The following is a 20,884-nucleotide window of genomic DNA, read 5'->3' as shown; positions in this document are numbered from 1 at the left end:
AACAATTTTTCTAAATGAATTTTAATGCAGTCAAATATTTTAATATCAATAGAAAATATGGGAAAAATAATTACAATCACAATATAAAAATAAATTTCTATTCTTATGCAAATAACTAATATTTTAAGCAAAATAATTCTTATTATCATAAGCTGTCATATTTTGTTTTCAGAAAAATATGACAGATATCCTTAAATTGGATTCAACTGTTTTTAAAACTGACAATAGGAATATGATATAACTGCAGAGTATACCTTTAATCACGAATGAAATTACGCAGACCGTGACAAGTGCTCTTATTTTGGACCATTACTTTATCTAACTGATTGATAATGACATGGAATTTCTAGTTTATAGACCACTTTTCGATATGGGATCTGCTGATATTTTTATATTAGGCTGACAAACACCTCGGAAGAGCACTACTTTAGTATTAGATTTAGTTAATATAAAATTCCCTGAGATAAAATTTCAATTAACTCTAGTTTTCCATAGACACTAATTATTTAAACATTATAATTGTGAAATTACAGACACAATGCAACTGACCTCTCTAAATAACTGCCGGTTTCCTTCCACGTAAGATCACCAAGGGCATCTTCGGTTATTTCCACGAGATATTTCTATGAATTAATAAAAAAAAAGAAAAAAATATATATCTATAAGTGATGTTGACACATTTCGTTGCTCATTTAAAGAATCTCATTAAAACAATCTCGATTATCATTATACGTTTATAAAAGATATCTTTTCTTTTGATTAGCATGAACAAAATCGAACAAAACTTCGAACCTAAAGAGACTGAAAATACAGAAGTTTGATATCAGATTTTAATTCCTGTAGATTGCAGTCTTTAAGAAATTTATGTGAAGGAAGATTGTTACCCGGAAGAGAAGAAATGGAATACACGAGGAAGAAGAAAAGTTAGTTCTGTGTATTCAGAGTTGTATAGTGAACGAATGCAGCTGCAATTGTTGGTTTTTGTTTGTAAGAGAGTGAGAGAATTACAGAATGAGAGAATTATAGAAAGCAATCTATAGAAAGGATATATTCAGAACAACGGTGCCAGTGGAAATATCTACAGAAAAGGCATGCAACAAAACCTGAGCATCTGTGAGGGTAAATTCTCTCTTGAATAAAGGTAGGAGTTGAGATATTTTAAGAGAGCCACCCCAGATGTGAAAACAATATTCGATGGTAGAATGAATTTTGAGATTTGTATGTAGTCAATGGCTGTTTAGAAGACAAAAGCACTAAAAAAACACACACATACAGTACATATAGATACACGATTATATATATATTATCTAGAAATCTGGTGTCACCGAATATGAGCATGTGACAATCAGAATTTTTTTGCGAGAAATGAGATAGATTGAGTTTTATGATAATTGTTATTAAGATCTAGTTTTCCCATTGGACAATTATATGAGGATCAACATTTGAAGAATTATCAGAGATTATTAGAGAAATTGAAGCTGTTAACACAAAACAAGGATTTTCAAAATGAAAGACCAATGTGTAGTGTGCTGCCATTAGCAAAATTATGGATGGATTGGATTTAGTCAGTGAAAGGTTATTAATATACGAGAGGAAAATAGCAAGAGAAAGTAACTGAACCTTGAAGAGATCAGTATTAGTTTAAAAGTTAGGAAATAGAAAGCTATCTACCATCAAAAACTGGCTACTCATTTGCAATGCACAGATAACAATCTATACGAAAGAATATGTTTGGACGACGTTTATGCCAACCAGGATCCAAAGAGGAATTATCTCTCTGATAATTCAAGGACAACACGTTTTGAGAACAGGTGGAAAAATGCCATCTCTACTCGAAATTTTCCTACCATCTGGATTGTTCGGAATTTTTCTAACCTCTTCCTGTTGGAAAATCACGGGGGCATTGAATGGATAATGTTTTTTATAATATCATTGATACAAAAGGTAGATGAAAGGTAGGATGCCAATACTTCAGTTTTCAGTTTTATACAGGGTGTCTCAAAAATATTGGTACAAACGTTTAGGGGAGGCAGGTAACATCTAAAGGAATGTGAATCTCGTAGGAACCCATAACCGGAAACATCACCGTAAGTCGGCAGACGGCGCTGTTCATCAGTTCGCGAGAGGGAAAATTTCTGGTTTACTCATTCAAGCAGTATTCGCCGCACGAAGAGCATGCATCGATATACGAACTGTGAGTTGGCAGATCTGCTAATGCTAGTGTATGGATTAGCAGAGGGCAATGGACGAGCCGCTTAACGAATTTATGGAGAACGCTTCCGAGACAGACATGTACCGGAACACCGTTTATTTGCGCGTGTGCATCAAAATTTGTGCGATTACGGGTCATTTAGAGGTAACAGGAGTAGTGCGGGCAGACCACGTTCGACGCGAACTCCAGCCATGGAAGAAAGTGTGTTGAATGCCGTCCAGAATAATCCTACTACCAGCACACGTGCCATTGCCTCTGGTTTTGGAGCGTCTCGTTGCAGTGTACAGCGTGTCTGGCGCGACGATTCCTTACACCCCTTTCATCTCCAAAGGGTTCAGTTACTGCTCCCCCCAAGATCATCCTGCACGTGGGGCTTTTGCGCAGTGGTTTCTCCAAGAAAGTGTTCAAGACTTGAATTTTACAGCCTATGTTTTGTTCACGGATGAGGCTTATTTCACTGGTGAATGCTTATTCAATCAGCACAATGCTCATGTGTGGGCTCACGACAACCCACACGGTGTGCGCCCCCATGCGGCACAACATCGCTTCGCAATAAATGTGTGGGCAGGTATGGTCGGTGACTGCTTAGTCGGCCCATACCTGTTACCATCCCGCATGAACTCCGCTAAATATCGGATCTTTCTTGAACAAGTTCTACCAGGGTTACTTGATGTCCAGAAATGTGTGATGCAACATTTGGTTTCAACATGATAGGGCGCCTGCCCATTATGGAAGGTATGTTCGTGACCATTTTTTATTATTATTATTATTATTATCTGTTTATTTCCATAAGGAAACCACCCCGGGACGGCAAAGTGCCAGGAGGGTGCAAAGTACATATCAGGGTACGAGATACTACGTGCAGTGGGTTACATATACTGAACACAGTCTAGTCCCGAAATATTATATACACATTTTATGTTTAATATATACAGTATTTACACATTAATGATTCTGTACATACATTATACAAATCATATATTTACAATTCACTAATAATTCCATCTATAACTTACATATTTACATAACTGTTACAGAAGGTATATTTTTCCAGTCAACAAATTATTATTGTTATTAAAGCAGAAAGTTTCACTTTTATTCACAATTCTTTGGTACTTTGCAGCCGATTCATATTTCGGTAAGTCTGTACGAATTCTGAAAGATCTCTTTCCGGTATGCTGCATCCTCACACAGTTTTTCGGCATCTATGTGTAGTGAGTTAAATATTTTCGCGCATTTGATGGGAAGAATCTTTGCAGGCTACTAAGATTGTTCAGGACTGAACGCAATGGATTATTTACTTCTCCGCAACGTCTAGCAGTGGCACGCGGTTTGACTAGAATATTATCCAGGACTGGAGCATCCACTCTGCCTGTGAGCATTTGTGCGAGAGTGTGTATGTTCCTGTTAACTGTCCGCTGCATCCAGGGTGTGATGTTAAGATTTGAGTAGAGAATGGCCCTTGAGATAGTAAAAGGGTGGCCAGCAACTCTGTTAAGCCATCTCAAGAACCAGTACTCGATCCCAAGGACGGACTTATAATGTGAATCTGGAGCTGAAGACCAGATTTGCGAGGCATACAATTGCAATTGGCAGGACACACATTAAAATGTACTTGGTCGCTAGCTGAGGATCCCTAATTCCTACCAGTTCCTGTCTAGTAGCCCATAAAGCGGCGAATATTTTTGTCTTCATATGGGCGAAGTGTTGAGCAAAGGTGAGTCTGTCATCCCACTTAAGACCCAGGTCCAGGTGAGAGTGCACTTTTTCCACACTAGACCCGTTCACAGTGATCGAGATGTCATTTTTATTCTGCTTGTAAGTTATGGTCATTTGGGCAGACTTCTGTGCATTAATACGGAGCCCGATGCAATCCAGGTAGCTCTCAAATTCTCGGATTGTGCTATTTGCCATCTGGCAAATACCTTCTGCTGATTCATAGTCTTTGGAAGTGATGATGAATTTTACATCGTCAGCATATGTTATAAAATTGTAGTACCGTGCAAGAAACGGGTCCAGGGCGGCCGCGAAGAGGGTAGCCGAAAGAACTCCCCCTTGTGGCGCTCCTTGCGAGATGGTAAAGCAAGATTGTAGCTTTTGGTGCTTAACAGTAAGTTTTCTATGTTCTAGCAGGCTGGTTATTATAGTTAACAAATTTCCTCTCACATTTGAACAGGCGTTTTGGGCATCGATGGATTGGCGGTGGTGGACCCGTTGCCTGACCCCCATGCTACCTGATTTATCGAGCCTTGATTTCTTTCTATGGGGGGGGCCTCAAATATATCGTGTATGAATCGCCTGTGGAGACGGAAATGGATCTCGTGGCGAGACTCGTCTGCGCTGCTGCTACTCTCAAAGAAACTCCAGGTGTGTCCGCCAATCCATGCTGCGTCGGTGTCACGCATGCATCGCGTCTCATGGTGGAACCTTCGAGCATCTGTTGTAACATCATGAAATGCATCCATCTCGTACTCCATTGTTAATATTATGTCAAATAAATGTTTGCCACTAATTACTGTCTTGTGTCATTTCTGCTTCTTGTGCCTCTGCTACTATTTTCCCGTGACGTTTCCGGTTATGGGTTCCTATGCGATTTACATTCCTTTAGATGTTATCTACCTCCCCTAAACGTTTGTACCAATATTTTTGAGATACCCTGTATTTATCTGAAGATGCAGTATAGCCATCTGGTTGAAACAAAGGTGGCTGTATAGATGGACAGAAGATGCGTGCGACCAAGTGATCAAAATGCCGTACTACAATTTGGACATGAGGCAAGATTACTTTTTAATCTGTTCACAATCAAATTACAGTTGCTAATAATTTGATATGCTGTATGTTACGAGCTTTAGTGGGCATAAAATGAAGCTGACAATTTGTGCCTAATCCACATTCTTATCTTGAACAGTCCTAGCACATTTGTTGACAAAACATAGTTATAGACAAGGAGGCAAGATTTTAGGGTGGAATGAATAAATTTGCTGACATGATTTAAGCAAGTATTAGAGTCAAAAGATTGAAAACGGTAATCTAACCAAGGAAAAGAAAGATGAACATTAAATTACGCATATTATCGTAGTGGCATTCGTTTGACGACAAATGACACCGGACTGAAAAGGACATGAGAAAGCGTCATCACTGGAGAAGATAATGTCAATAAATTATGATATTATGTACTTAGGTGAACGCTAATATTAAGCGTATTTTGAAATATTAGAATGTTTTGGTTGAAGAAAAGATAAAAAATGTTTGCGTGTGATTAAAATTGTCTGGTATTCTGGTTAGTAAATGGTGGTGTGTTCCCGTTGCATTGTCCCCACTCTCACCTGATTTATCGAGCCTTGATTTCTTTCTGTGGGGGGGGGGCCTCAAATCTATCATGTATAAATCGCCTGTGGAGACGGAAATGGATCTCGTGGCTAGACTCGTCTGCGCTGCTGCTACTGTCAAAGAAACTCCAGGTGTGTTCGTCTTCTGTCATCTTCAACAGGTATAAAATTGAGAAAGTGTCTTACCGGAAGAATCTCGTCAGAGCACAACCCCACTTTCTTGCCTCTATTTCAAAGACTTCATAAACAAATATTTCGCTACCATATGGGCCATCAGGCAGGCGTTCACCTGCTTTTGTCATATAACTATGTTCAGAGATGTTATCAAATACACATCGCAAATCTTCACTGATATATTCTCCATCATTCAAATATAACACAGCAAGAACACAGAGTAGGAACTGATCAAATTTTCGCAACAAGGAAACCCCATGTCGACAGGAAACACGGGCTATTCAATTAGAACTGTTTCCTTCCTGTGATATACACAATGGCCACTTCCTGTGGGTTTTGGAGTGGACCACCGATGACAGGCTTTCTTGATAAAGTGCAGGCTCCTTTTTTTTTTTGGTATCTTATTTATCTTAATTTACGCTTGTTGTGGTATATTTATTTATTTTATTACGCTAGAAATTTTTGTAAATTCATAACGAATCTATTTTTCTTTTTGCTCATTTTTTTTGAGTTTATTATTGTAACTCATAATTAGCCTATAACTTTGTAAATACTGTTAAAGCCTTGCTATCCAGGCTTAAACGATGAATGAATTTATTAAATTAATAAATAAGTTGTGTAAGGTCATTAGTAATCACAAAGGTCTCAGTATCTCAAACAATTGGGAAGGTGCAACTAAAATTTGAAGCCAGCAACAGTTATAGTCATTAAAATCATCTAATTGTTTGGAAAACTAGGTTGGAGAAAGTTGAGTTTGGAGGAAAGAAAGTCAAAATGTACTGAGTGATTTATAAAGTTGGAACAACAACAATAGATGGATTTGACAGAATGGGATAAAGATATTTTAAGCCGGAGGATATCAGAAAGAGGACATTGCAATTAGGAAGTCTCTGATAAGGAATATAAGAGTGGACAAGTACCATCTTTGAAGGGAAAGAAACCACAGATCGAATAATTTGGGCAAGTAAGGTGAGCGGTGGGTGAAATAAACCGATAGGCGAGTTTCTGTCAGAAAAGTAACCCTACCCAACATGATTTTTACCTCCAGCAAATCAATGGTTGTTTCTGGTCAAGTTTTATGTATAGAATTTAAAATCAATCCTAAACATTTCCTATCACGTCTCGGTTTTAAGATACAAATAGATAACTGGATTCTGTAAAAAGATATCATTACTGTTTGAAATACAATTTTAAACTTTTTAACTTTTGGTTGGTTTTGTTTATTGAGCTAAAAATATGCAAGTATGACATTACTGTTTTTGCAATATAGTATATTTTGATTTTGATGCACTTTTCCAGACAAGTCACTATTTTTATTAATTTTATTACACCATTCAACTGTTCAGTATATAGTGTATGATAAACTACGCTACAAGAATTGACCTTCTGTTCAAATTTACCAATTGCTTTTACCGTATTTAGATTAATGCATTGTTAAAATGGAGAAGACAAAGCACAGAACTTGTGTCAATCACCCAGACAACTTCTGCTGTGTTTGTGGACACTTAACCTCAAAAACTCAGAGGAAGAAAATATAGTGTCACAAAAGTTGCATATTCATTGTACTTGGGCTGCAAGATCGGTGACCAAGAAAAAAATTGGGCTCCACATATCTGTTGTACATATCTTGTACAACCAAGTCCGTGGTTATATGGCAAGCTGAGATCATTACCTTTTCCGTCCTTATGGTGTGGTGCGAGCCCAATAATCATTTCGACGATTGTCATTTCTACATGACAAAAATAAAAGATATTTCTAAAAGAGCAAGCACTGTATCAAATATCCCATCAGTAATTAGGCCAGTGCCACACGATAAAAAACTGCCAGTACCTGTGCCACCAAAATTTTGGGGTATTGGAAGTAGTGATGAAGGTACAGAATAAATCGTTTTACCAGATTTCGTGGAACTATGTACTTCGCTACATTGAACAAGAAGAATTAAGCGACTTGATCAGAGACTTGCGCTTACAGAAAGGGAAGGCTGAATTACTCAGATCCAGACTACAACAGTTGAACTTATCCGCCAAAGGTACAAACATTACAATATACCGTAAGCGAAATGAGAAGTTTTCAAGATATTTTGCAATGGAAAACAACATGTGTGTCTGCAAAGATGTCGTTGGTCTTATGCACGAACTGAACATTGATCACAATACCTCTGAATGGCGTTTGTTCATTGCTGCGGCAATGCTAAGTTTGAAAGCAGTATCGCTTCATAATGGAAATACTTTACCATCAGTTCCTCTTGTTCATGCTGTTACCTGAAAGAAACTTACGATAGTATGTCCCAGATTCTTGCTGCTATACGTTATAATTACTATGGTTGGAATATTTGTGGTGATTTCAAAGTGACTGGACTGCTTGTTGGGTTACAAGATGGCTTCACAATACTGTTGTTTCCCGTGTTTGTGGGATAGTCGAGCAACAGCCAAACACTACGTCGTACAACGCTGGGACAACAGAGATGAATATATTCCCGGCAAAAGCAATGTAAAGTATGTTCCATTGGTTGATCCATAAAATGTTTTTCTTCCTCCTTTACACATCAAGCTTGGACTGATTACGAATTTCACTAAGGCACTGGATAAAGAAAGCAGAAGATTCGTATATTTACTGAAAATGTTTTCAAATTTATCTCATGCAAAACTGAAGGAAGGAATTTTCATAGGTTCTCAAATAAGAAAGCGTCTAAAAGATGAAGAATTTCAAAGAAACCTGAATGATGTTGAACTGGCTGCATGGAGATCTTTCAAGGTTGTGGTACACGGAATCTTCGGAAAGAGAAAAGAAGAGAACAATGAGCAACTGGTGACAAACTTGCTGAAATGTTACAAGAACATGGGGTGCCAAATGTCATTGAAAATGCATTTCCTTCATTCCCATCTGGATTTTTTTCCTGAAAACTTAGCGGATGTCAGTGATGAACAAGGAGAGCGCTTCCACCAGGACGTATTTGCAATGGAAAAATGATACCAAGGTCGCTGGGACGGACTCTTCCATTATGGGAGATTACTGTTGTTGCCTTAAACGGGAAAGCAATCTGGAGTATAAAAGGAAATCATTGAGTGGGAAACATGTTTACGTAACATATAGTGTGTGTGTAATAATTACAACCATGTATGCTGATATTGTATAAAAACAAGGAATTTTAAAAAATGCGTATATCTTTTGATGTAGACGTGACAGAAGTAAAATATTGATATTTTCATAATCAGGATATTAATTTTGTTCAGAATAACCAACTTTCGTTCGAGAGGTATGACGAAAAAAAAAAAAATTTTGTCGGTAGTGCATAATCGGAACGAGGCAGACTTCAGGCGGAAATGGATATCATTGAAATGAAAAATAGAGGGAGAAAATGTATGAACTAATGTTAATTTGGATATAAAAATAAATACTTTATATTAGAGTTACTCGAAAAAAAAAAAAAAAAAAAAAAAAAAAAAAAAACATATACAACTAGGTGAATTCTTCCTCTTTTTTATCTTCGCCTTCTTCCCACGTTTATATGGGGTCGGCATTTCCGTCCTTAATACAACTACATGAATTATGTTCTTAAATTGCATGTTTTTTTGGTCGGTTTTCTTGTTAAAAAAAAAAAAAAAAAAAACTTAGATTCCGGAAAAAAAATCTTGGCATCTTCACTTGAGAACAATTAACTGAGCAACGGTGTGAAAAGGCCCATAAAATTTCCATGAGGGTATTTGAATCCTACGCAGTGTGGGGAGGACAGTGATTATAAGCACTGTGATATCCGCCAGGGCAAGGGCAAGTTTTTAGACATGGCGTACATTAAGCAAAGTAATACCCGGCTCTTTGACATAACATACCCTCTACAATGCGTTCCACATACACACTACTCGAACCATGCCAGTCACTAGCTGACATACCCTCCAAATAGGGAGTAGTAATTTGATGCTGTATATGATGTCATCAGTGTGCTGGCAGACGATCTCTGGCAGTCTCCATTTGCCAGGAAGGGTAACCAACTAGTGGTAGCATATATTATATTAGAATTACCTGTGCAGTATTGCAATTGGCAGTTGAGCTTCCAGGAAAACCGTCTTCATTAATATATATATATAAAGTTACTATGTGACAGAGTAGGATATTACATACTAGTTGATCAAAATGCCACCTAGAGATTTACTAGTATGTTTGGGTCCGGTGGACTATCTAGTGGTCGACCTGAGAAAACAGTTTTAGTGATATACCCTCGATCGATCTCGCTACGATGTTAAATCATATATCTTCACGAATAGCTGCAGTAGGTATAATCATCGTCCTTTCATACTGGATGTAGAAAGGCCTACTTCAAATCCCGTCAGCGATGCGAGGAATTTTTAGATTTCTCCCAATTTGTTTTTGTTGAATTTAGCTAGTTTCAGTATTACGTTTTGTTGTTTTTTTTTAGCAAACCGACCGGACAATACAGAATACTCTGACGCCTCATAGTCTTATTTCTTTTGGTGCTTAACACGCACTTACCATCTGACACTCATCATAACTTCCAAAGACATAACTCATACTTCATGATAGAAAAGAGTGGGGTTACCGCAGCTTTACTCTAAAGATTAAACTTGGCTTTTACCACTTCAGTCTTCCAGTAAGCAAAGTAATGATACAGCACCGGGTGATAAGTCATATACCATCTAGCCTGCACCTTGGCGGTCATCTACAGTGTGTTACATCCAGTATTTTTGATCATGCGCATAGCAGTATATTCAGGGTCATAACAGTCCTAGCATACTGAAAATGGAAGAAGAGGATTTGGTTGTAGCACAACGATAGCACTCTGCTGAAATTCGACCCACTTCATTCAAACAGTGGGACCTGAATATCACTCTAACAACATTATAGACTCCCAGGAAGCAGCCATGTAAATAATTGCAGTGCAATATATAGTATTAAAATCTTATCTATAAACTGTGTGTAATTACAAGTATTACTTAATATTACCTCAAATAGACGACATGTAGGCAGATCTACACAAATCATCTTATATATATCAAATAACCAAGAGGTTGCAGCTTCCCATGGTAAAAAGTGTCGTTCTTTCCTTAAATATCTTGCCAAGCTAAGCGGCACATCATAGATTAGGACTCCTCCATTCGAAAGAAGAAAGGCATCGCTCAAAATGTTGGTCCTGTCTTCGACACTGATATCCTGTAATTATCAAAACAATAGAATAAAGTAAAACAAATAAATGTACAATGGATTATAATATTATTCTGCTTTTATTTTACATATTTAAAATGCCTTTTATACTGTATGTTCCTATACATAGCTCTGAGAATTAAATACATATTTCTTATACTTGATGATTATTGTTTTTAAACCTTTATATCGGTGTTTGCTACAGGAATTTTATGGGGGAAGAATCGATTTTATAAATCTCTGGAATTTTTTGTTAAGTACTCTGCCAAGACTTTTGAAGAGACGGAGAAATCTTATTCGGGCTTATGTTAATGAATTTTAGCTGTTCAATCAGGTAGTTCTATTTAGCAGACAACGGCTTCTTCATTTATTAAAGAAAATTTGAATCAATTTTCTCACAAGTTCAAGGGTAACGTCTTGTTTCCGCAGCATTGCATCTTTTTATGTATAATAATTTTTTACTAGTTCCGAACTCTCATTGCCAATAATCAAAAGTGAAATAATATTTATATTTTGATTTTTTCCTATTTATACAGGGTCAATTTAATAATTCTGTAGGAAGCTTCAGTCAAAGTTACACAGTATATTCACCACAACTGCTTCTATCAATTTCCCTGTCTAGGACAGACTCAGATAATAATCAAGCTGCAAGTCTATCATTCTTAGCATTCTGGCATTCATTCTTCTACATTTACTTCTCGACCACTCAGTCCTGATAGTGAAATTTGACTACTCTGCTTTCATTTTTATAAGTCTGAGACATAATTAAGGAAGGGCAATTGGATTACTGACCATCCTGTGTCAAGAAGCAGAGATTAATGGAGTGCACTGTTTTCAACTCTTTTATAGAAGTATTTTTCACCACACACTGAGCATTGATGAGCACAATCCTTCCTTTAATATCAAGACCTGCCTCTGTAGTAACGATATTGCTGAAGCGATGCCGGATAATCCGGGTGTTTCCTTATGCGGACCAGGTGAGATTATTTATCATCTCCCTTGTATTTTCCAGAATTCTATCAAAATGCAATCCAGAAGTTCCTACATCGCGCAAACCTGCAAATGCAGGTTTGCGCGAAAAAACTGCCTGTAGGTGTTGCACTTTTCAGAAAGCCCGCATGCTCATTTAGGCCAAATTAAGAATCGTGAAAATGTGCAAGTGGGCTTAACGTGTGAGGATATTTGGAACAAGATCTAATTTTGCGTTCTGTTAGTAGAAGACTCCGCATTTATACCATAAACATGTTGAAAGAAAGCTCAGGTACCTATTCCCCTCCTTCTGTTCTTCCCGTGCCGTTTATTTGATAACCTGATTTCACTCGGATAAACCATGACAGAATCTTTCTGTACAGTACTGCCTTGCAGAACACTTCTGAAATTCTCCTCGTAAATCTGACAAACTATTTAATATCGCTGAATTTAACTTCAGACCATGATGCATTTGTTTATTTTTCTCTAAATTAAACGAGGCGCAACTCAAAAGTTATAGAATATATTTAAAATGAAGATGCGTATGAAGTAATTACTCAATTTGACATCCAGACCCTTTGAAGCACTAGCCTTGGGACTTAAACCGCCTAAAGAAGCGCTTCTATCGTCGTAAACATGTCTGAATTTCCTAAATGTCAAGAATTTCATGCTATTTTTGATAAATCTACAAGGCATCGTTAAATCTTTCTTTTGAGTTCCAGTTACACTTTCGGAAACAAGAAAAACTGAATAGAAAGAATGGGCAGAAGGGAGACATAGACATTTGGCTCTTGACCAGGAACAGTCGAATGTACAGTGGAGCGTGAACGTCTCTGAACATCGAAACTATGTGAATGTTTCTGTTTTTGTAGCGCAGCTTCCCTTATGGTTGTTCATTATTTTCCATTTCTTTATAAAAGCTCTTTCGTCAGTCGTTATGTGACCAATCTCATAACCTTTGGATGGCACTTTCCAAGTTTTAAGGAGTATTTTTGAGTTAAAAACTGAGATCTCTGGAAAAAAAAAAAACGGCTATCTAACGCCAATACCGACTAACCATTTTTAAAAAAACCTCCAAAAAACTTCCATCACTGACAAAATTTGAATTCAAGCTTTTCCGCTTGCTATGCAAATTTGTTAGTAATCCATTGTGCTCTCACAGCAACGAAAAGTTATGCATTTTATGTGTAAAATCAGTTTATGGTCAAGACTGACACCTTCATGAACTAAACGAATATATGAAAACTCCATTCATATTTCCCATGAACAATAAAAGAAATATTTGATCGCGGATATTTTTACTGGGGCTACACCCTCTTGATCCCATATTAATTCAGTGAACTATCTGAATGGAAACGCCTGGTGTATTGTTATGATATAACGGTAATATAACTGCCTCATTAATTGATATTTAATTTATAAATTAATTTAATTTAAATAATAAAAATATTTAATATTTAATTTATCAAGAAATTCAAACAAAATTAACAAGGAAAAATACCTCATGGTTTTCTTTCAGTACATTGATCAAAGCTGCCCAGCCTGATTCATCGTAATTGACTAAGTAGTATCCAGTAAAATTGACATTAAATTTTATCCATTTCATGGTTTTAGGAATCTGAAAAGATACTACAAAACACATTGTTACTTACTTTCTTCTCATTTAGTTACTAAATAATCTAAGAAAGAAATGCACCTCCTACAAGAAATTTCATTTTCATCAAAAATGAAAAAAATCCAAATTGCTCGTCTAGTATTTTGTTATTTTTAAAGTACATAAATGGCCCTTATCGAGACTTTAGTTATTCCTGAATATAGGGTATGCTATACTAATTTGATATATTCAAAATTTCAGGAAAAGTGGAAACCAAGACCGTTAAATGTACAATGGGGCTTTAACGTCTGTATCGCTATCAAAAAGGCGAAGATTCCGATTCCTACAGCATTAAGCTTCTTGTGTTTTAAGAGTAGTTCAGTTTAATTTTTTTTTCTGAGTACACATTTTTCTCAATATGGAGGGTGGCCAATGCTCGTTGATTCACACTTGATTTTTTTCTGATACTCTAATGTACTCGTTTCATGATACAGAAATCCCACTTTAATGATAGTAATTCAATAACGAAACCGAAATAATTAATAAATAATCTAAAAATGTAATATGAAATGCGTTGTGACTTTTAGCTCGTATGAAATAATTATCGAAGTCTGGGGACTTTATATTTCTGAGACAACAGAGGAACAGAAAATCAGAAATGCATGTGCCATATCTCGCCAATCGATGGCGTCTGTTCCACAAAAAAAACTATTATAAGACACTTGGAATGTTTCTAAATAATATTACTCAGGTTCTAGCTCTTCGGAAAGATGACTCTGGCATGTCGCTGGACTTTGCACTACATGTTCTCGAGTTGTAAGATTCAGAATCGTCCAACAATATCCTGTGGGCAGAGGAAGCACACTTCATTCTGTTGGAACGTGTGAACGTACAAAATTATCCCGTTCGTTCAAGATCAACCCACATTCCACTTATAAAGTTCTCTTTTCATGACAGGAAAGTGACATTTTGGTATGTGTTCACTGTTCATTTCATTTATCGTCCATACTCTTTAGAGAAGCTAATGACGCAAGGATAAAAGAAGTGTACCATCACAACACAGCCGGTTGTCATCGATCCAGATTATTCCCATTCTGTGAGAGAGACAGGAAAAGTTATCTTCGTTCTCTACTACAGGTCGGCTGAAAAATCAAAGTAATCCTAAAGGAACCGTTTCCTGAAGGAGTAATTTCCCCTGCACATTGCCTCCATGTTCATCAGCCTTAATACGGGAGGTTTTCTATTCATGTGAATGCACAGAGTTCAGAATTGGTACCAGAACCTAAGGCAGATTTAATTAAAGAAGTAACAAAGATACCAGCCGAAATATTTTCATCTTCTGTTTCACCAGTGATCAGCAGTATACAGTGTTCTGTAGACGTTAGGGATAGTAGTATCGAAGAAATATAAAGATTTTTAATAATCTCTTTGTATAGTCATTTTTTTGTCGTTTTGTGCCAGTTTGCTTATTTTTCCTAATGACAGTCAACCTACACAATCATCCTAGAACAGCCTCCTCGAACTCTGTAATTATGCAAAATTATCCATGGGTATCTCGGGCGCATGCCAAAGGAATGCATCAAAATCTTAATTCTTTTCAATAAATAATTTTAGAAATAGCACAATCTCCAATGTCAAGTTATTTTATAATAATTTTGAGGGAGCTCAGAAAATACATTCCGACATCAAGTTACTTTTCGAAAGAGTACTTCAATTGGCTATCAGATACAATAAATTAATAAATATTATTTGATTAATTTATTGAAATTTTGTTGTTGAGATAACAGAATCCAGGTGTTATTCTCAGCCATAGGGCGATAAAACTAAGGATATTGGCGGTCCATAATAGCTTATTAATGGCCATTAATAAGCAATCACCAATTGAACACCGACAAAAAGAAAAGTACGCTATCTAAACGATTCAGTAATGTTCACATTTGTTTAAATAAATTTATTTAAAAAGTATATTATATTATTTTATAAATTCATTTCAAAGCACCATAAAAAAAGGAAAACTGGGCGGTGTGTACAGTCCGTGACACTAAAATTGCAGCACCCTGAAGGAAAAAGAATACAGAAAGGATACTTAGAGTAATAGGATAGCCAAAGAGTTGAGGAACACATGATAAAAGTGACAGATGCTGATTTGTGTGGGGTGCGTGAACACATTTAATACAAAATAATGTTTACAATAGACAGATCAACATGGTGTATATTCATCAAGGTTGCGGATACATTGAACTAAACGTATCAGCATTGAGTCGTACAGGTATCGAATAGTGTCCTGCAGTAATTTCCACCAAGCGTCTTGCACGTGGTATCTCATAAATTAGCGAGTCTCCGTCCTGATCGATAACCTTGTAGCCTACTGCAAATAGGTCTGGAACTAAACATATCAAATTCAGCTCAAATTACCTTTACAAAAAAGAGAATCAAAAATGACATCACAGCCTATCACGAAGGATTACAGATAAGGCAAGTGAAGTCTCACACCGACCTCTGAATGACTTGGAACGAGGTTCTCACTTTTCAGACCCATTTATCAACCATGAAATCGAAGACTTTCTCTGCTCTCTGGGCAATTCGACAGTAACGACGTTGAGTAACCCAGCTGACTGGGTTACTCAACGTCGATGTAGTCGGCGGATACTTCTTTATTGCTGCCAAGTACGGGACATGTACTAGTAGCAATAATTCTCATCACGGCGACATGGCATACGTCCAGCGGTGCCTGCAACCAATCGCACTATATGCATCACCAATCTGGTCTTCTGCCCCGAAGTCGTACATAAGCAGATTTCAGGCAATCGAGTACTGGGTAATGGATGGATGAACAGGGTCACGGGCAACGCATTCACCATCTCCTGGGCTATTTTATATATCAACTTAAATATCACTCCCTGGAGAGTTCACATAGCATCCAGGAATGTTCTTCTTCTTTCTCAGATGGTTACCGGTGTGATTGACGCCCCCAGTTTTCGAGGACTTATCTCTACAACCCCAACCTACCGTTACATTCTATACCGTCCAACCTTTGCTGTCTGAAGAATTTCTTCCCTAACAACGTAGTCAACCTTTTCAATTCATTGACAATAGAGCCTGTGAAATATTCCGAAAGCAAAGAGTACAGAGTGAAGAGCCTATCTGAAGCACACAGCTTACTTCAACTATAATCTTGTCAATAATTGCATTTTGTAAACAATATTGTAAATATAACTTTTGTAAATAATTGTAATGGTGCATTTTTGTACACCCTTCTTATATTGTAAATAAGTGTAATGTAATTCTTGCATTTTTGTACACCCTTCTAGCCGGTCGGCTGTATATAAAGGGTGAAAGCAAACACTTGCTACTCGAATAAACGGATTTAATAAATAAATAAAAATAATATCAGGGATCTGTGTTGGCTGTTGGTGGCTCTGTAGATGATGTCCAATCATGACCCGCACGTGCTCGATGGGGAGAAATCCAAGGACCTGGCTGTCCAAGACAGTACGTACACACCACGAAGACACTCAGAGGAAACCTCCGCTGTATATATTCGGGGATTGTCCTACTGAAAAATGATCAGGCATCCCAGTAAGAGGAGAGAGAGTGGCGGGTTCCAGAATCTCGGCGACCTTGCGGCGAACAGTCAGACTTCCATTGACGAACACCAACGACGACCAACTATGAAAACTGATAGTTCCCCACACCATTTAGTCTGCGTGGGTAGCACAGTGGTATCGTCACCATCCTCCACACACCGGGTGGAAAAGGCCCCGGTTCGAATCCCGTCGATGACGCGAAGAACTTTAGTGGGATTTTTTCATTCCGTGGCTGAATTAGTCGGTCTCAGGCGTAGATAGCAAGATTTTTTCCCTCAGAAACTGAGGTTTTTTTCGTCCAGCAAAACAGGCAAATCGACCAGAGAACACACCCAATTTACAGATACGAATACCGGTTAATGTAATCATTTACGGGTAACCCTAATATAGTAATGTTTTTTTTTTTAGCTCCCCACACCATAACACCAGTAGGTTATTCAACAAAGTATCTAGAATCATTGTGTTCACCATTTCATCCTCACAAGTGTATCATCGGTTCCCAAGCAGAAGTTGGATTCATCGCTGAAGACCATTTGGTGCCATTCTGTATCCCTGTTAGCCCTTGCGCGGCGCTGTTCCAGACGTTGTTGACAATGGGCAGGGCCAATCGATGCAATGGCCGTATTGCACAGCGGCCCACTTCTGCCAGTCGGCAGCATGTGGTTTCGAATAGGTGAAGGGGTGACAACCAGTTTATGTCAAAGTCCGTTGAATGGTATCCAGCGTGGCTGTAGGTACACTGCAAACCAGTCGACGGATGTGATAATTCTCCGTTTTACAGTCCTCCGTCGTACTCCGCTACTCATTCAACGAGCAGTTGAACCTTCCGTAGCCACTATTGCCAACATCTATGTACTGCGGTATTATCACGGCCAACTCGTTCTGCTACACGATGAAGTGAACATCCAGCCATCAGAAAGTCCGATAATTTCCCCATTTGTCTAAGTCGCTGAGATGCTGATATCGGTGTCGAGCACTCTTTGCACTCTGAAGTTCGTTTTTGCGAGACTGTTAACTACGTCATACACGTGTTGATTTTAACTCCACAGTTTCTACATTTATGTTTATATTAGCCGAAGCTTCCGCTCCATCAGTGCGATATTTTAATCGTGTATATATCTCGGCGAAACTTATCTGCCTGATGATTTGCATGCGCTTCCGATCATTCCCTCTGGAGTGCTGCAATTTCACTGTCACAAATTATACTTAAAATCACATCTCAATTCAGGTGATGATCATTAAACAGGCACTCAGTACTATGGAACCTTATCATTGCAGCGGTTTTATTATTTATGATTTAGGAACGTATAATGTCCGTTATATTGCGCAGATACTTCCTAAATTCATATACTGACCTGGATCGTTCGAGTTTATCCACTGAACCTTCACAGATTTCTTCTTCTCATCGTAATAGCTGAGAGGAATCTTCCATTGATAACTAACAGAGAGTGAGCAGTTAATAACGGTCTAGCAGAAAAAGAATATACATCTAAACATAGTAAAACGGGATTAATAAATTAATTTGCAGAATATTACTGTAAATGATTGTAGCTTCACGAAATCATAACTCACATATAAATGAATGAATTATACCGCTTACAGAAATGAATGAATAAAGGCTAAAGACGATGCAAATTGATGTTGAAAAAAATAAATAAAAGTGAGCTCTGTAAAAAATCTTTTATTTTTTTTTTATTTCACAAAAGTAGTTTTTATTTTGCTCTGTCGTTTATAAATGATATTGTGCAAATTCCAGACCATCTACCACAGAAATTCTATATCTCTGCTGGCGCCATTAAACAATTCTAAAAGAGTCGACTTTGTTCAAAAGATCTTACTAATTCTCAAGATATCAATGCTTCTTTCGTTTCGGGTGCCAGACCTAGCCATCCTAGAGGTAGCTACGATAATTAAAAGGGATGAGGAAGACTGCTAGAAGATTAAATATTATGTGAATAGGTTCATACTTGTGAATAAGTGAAGAATTCACATGTAATAAGAAACATATGGTGTGTAAACAAGAGTCGACATATCTTTTTACCTTATTTAATATCTAGAAATCGTCTGTACACCTCAAAACCTATAAGAGATGTGAGGCAAATCATCTATATACATTTTTTATTTAACTTTTCCTCTTCTTCATTCGTTCTTGCTTTTTCTATTCTTCGGAATGACCTTCCGGAAAATTATAACCTAAATAAATTGAAGTCTTATCAAAAGTTTCTTTTGGCTTTTTAGTGTTCTTCCCCATTTTTTCCAGTTCTTCATCAACGACCAACAACATGAAGTTCAACAACTTTTCGCGTTTGAGACTACAATAAAAAAGTGCCTCCTACTTATAAACTGTTTCACTTATGTTATCTCGCGTATTGATTACCAATAAAAGCAACTGATATCGCCAGACTAAAAAGCATTGATATTTTCTTATACATCCTACAATTTGAAAATAAATACAATTTCAATGCAATTAACTAAATATAAAGATTTATTTTGGTATTCATGCATATTTAAACGTAAAATAATAATTTAAAACTGAACCTCACCCATACGGAGAATCGTCAAGGGCATTTTTTGCCTCATCAGGAAACAAAAAGAATCTGTGCTGCTGTGCGGTATACATCGTGTCGTTTTTACTCTTTGTGACCTCGACATATGGATATCCTGTTTGTCGTGTCCAAGTATCCATGAAATCACCCACGTTCAGTTTCTAGAAGTAGGTACAGAGAACATAAAAATATATAAAAACTGCCTTCCTTATAAAAATAATTAGGGGAATTTTAAAATATCTATAAAATATCGTACAGAAAAAAAATATGTTACTGAACATTTTAATACAATTTCTACAAGTCCTCTTAAAAAGCACAAAAAATCACTTTTTTTTCCATTCCGTGAGATCAAGGGCTAGGTTGGAATCCTGCCAAAATGAAAGGATATTTAAAGGGATTTTTATATACAGTGACCAAGTTTATCGACATTTTCACGCTGTGTGTGGGTGTATCATGTCTCTATAAATTTCTATTCCTCCCAATTCCTCCCAAAAGCTCAGACATTTCTGTCAAATAAACAGACCATAAAATATTTATTTACAAATACAAAATACTGGCGCCTCATTGTCTTAATTGCCTCACAGAAAATAATAAAAGTTTAGAAACTATACATCGTTAGAGGGCGACATTTTATTCGCTGTTAAATTTTTTTTTAGTGATAGCAAGTGAAATGATCGCTAGATAGTTAAAAAAGTACTTTGTAAATATTCACGGAAACAGTCTAGATAATTTAGTTAAGTTAAAAAACAGATTCGTTTCAAGCGAAACAAAATGTAATAAGTTAAGAAAGAAAGATACAAATTACAAAAGCTTTAAGCTACAGTTTGTATATTTCTGCTGAAGAAAACCCAACTCTTTTTGGAAGGAAACATTAAAATGATGTGCTGCGGCTAATGTCCGTATATCTCAAGAGAATTCTTTGACTCAGAAACGATGGTGTGATTCATTCTTAATCCAGGCAAAATTAATTCCTGCTTAATTTAGACTGCTACTGCCGATACATAACAAATGTATCTGCGGTGGAAGCTCACAATTTAAATGTAAAAAAATAAGGAAATAACAGCAGTCAACAAAAAACATTGCACTAAATAACATTTGGTGATATAATCGGAGAATGACGAAATTATCAAAGAAATATTCATTCATATAGGTTAAAACGCTTGAGTTGGTTGGCTGCTTTCCTGGAGTTCCTTAGCTCATCGATTACTTTTGCCTATATGGCATTAGATGCAAGCTGTATCCTGAATTATACCTCTATAACTGGATCTCTCTCTCTCTCTCTCTCTCTCCTCTTTTCTCTCCACCTGAGATCAGCT

General features: G+C 37.0%; 1 protein-coding gene across 2 annotated transcripts in view; it reads right to left on the bottom strand.

The window, feature by feature from the left end:
- Positions 1 to 20,884, bottom strand: part of LOC150088134 (uncharacterized) — a 244,538-nt gene that overhangs the window by 13,529 nt on the left and 210,125 nt on the right. The window contains exons 46-50 of one of the 2 annotated variants that reach the window (XM_090369345.1): positions 19,566 to 19,729; positions 18,378 to 18,460; positions 13,343 to 13,470; positions 10,675 to 10,881; positions 550 to 623 (exon numbers count right to left, since the gene is read on the bottom strand). In XM_090369345.1, the coding sequence (XP_090225471.1) occupies positions 550 to 623; positions 10,675 to 10,881; positions 13,343 to 13,470; positions 18,378 to 18,460; positions 19,566 to 19,729 (656 nt within the window). Of the gene's footprint in view, positions 1 to 549; positions 624 to 10,674; positions 10,882 to 13,342; positions 13,471 to 18,377; positions 18,461 to 19,565; positions 19,730 to 20,884 lie in introns of those variants that run through there. The other variant, XM_090369346.1, reaches the window with a different exon arrangement.

Source organism: Mastigoproctus giganteus, chromosome 3 (genome assembly GCF_048544385.1).
Source record: "Mastigoproctus giganteus isolate SK-2022 chromosome 3, ASM4854438v1, whole genome shotgun sequence".
In the NCBI taxonomy this organism is placed as follows: Eukaryota; Metazoa; Arthropoda; class Arachnida; order Uropygi; family Thelyphonidae; genus Mastigoproctus; species Mastigoproctus giganteus.
Note: the sequence above shows the minus strand (reverse complement) of the source record. Positions and strands in the feature narration are given on the sequence as shown.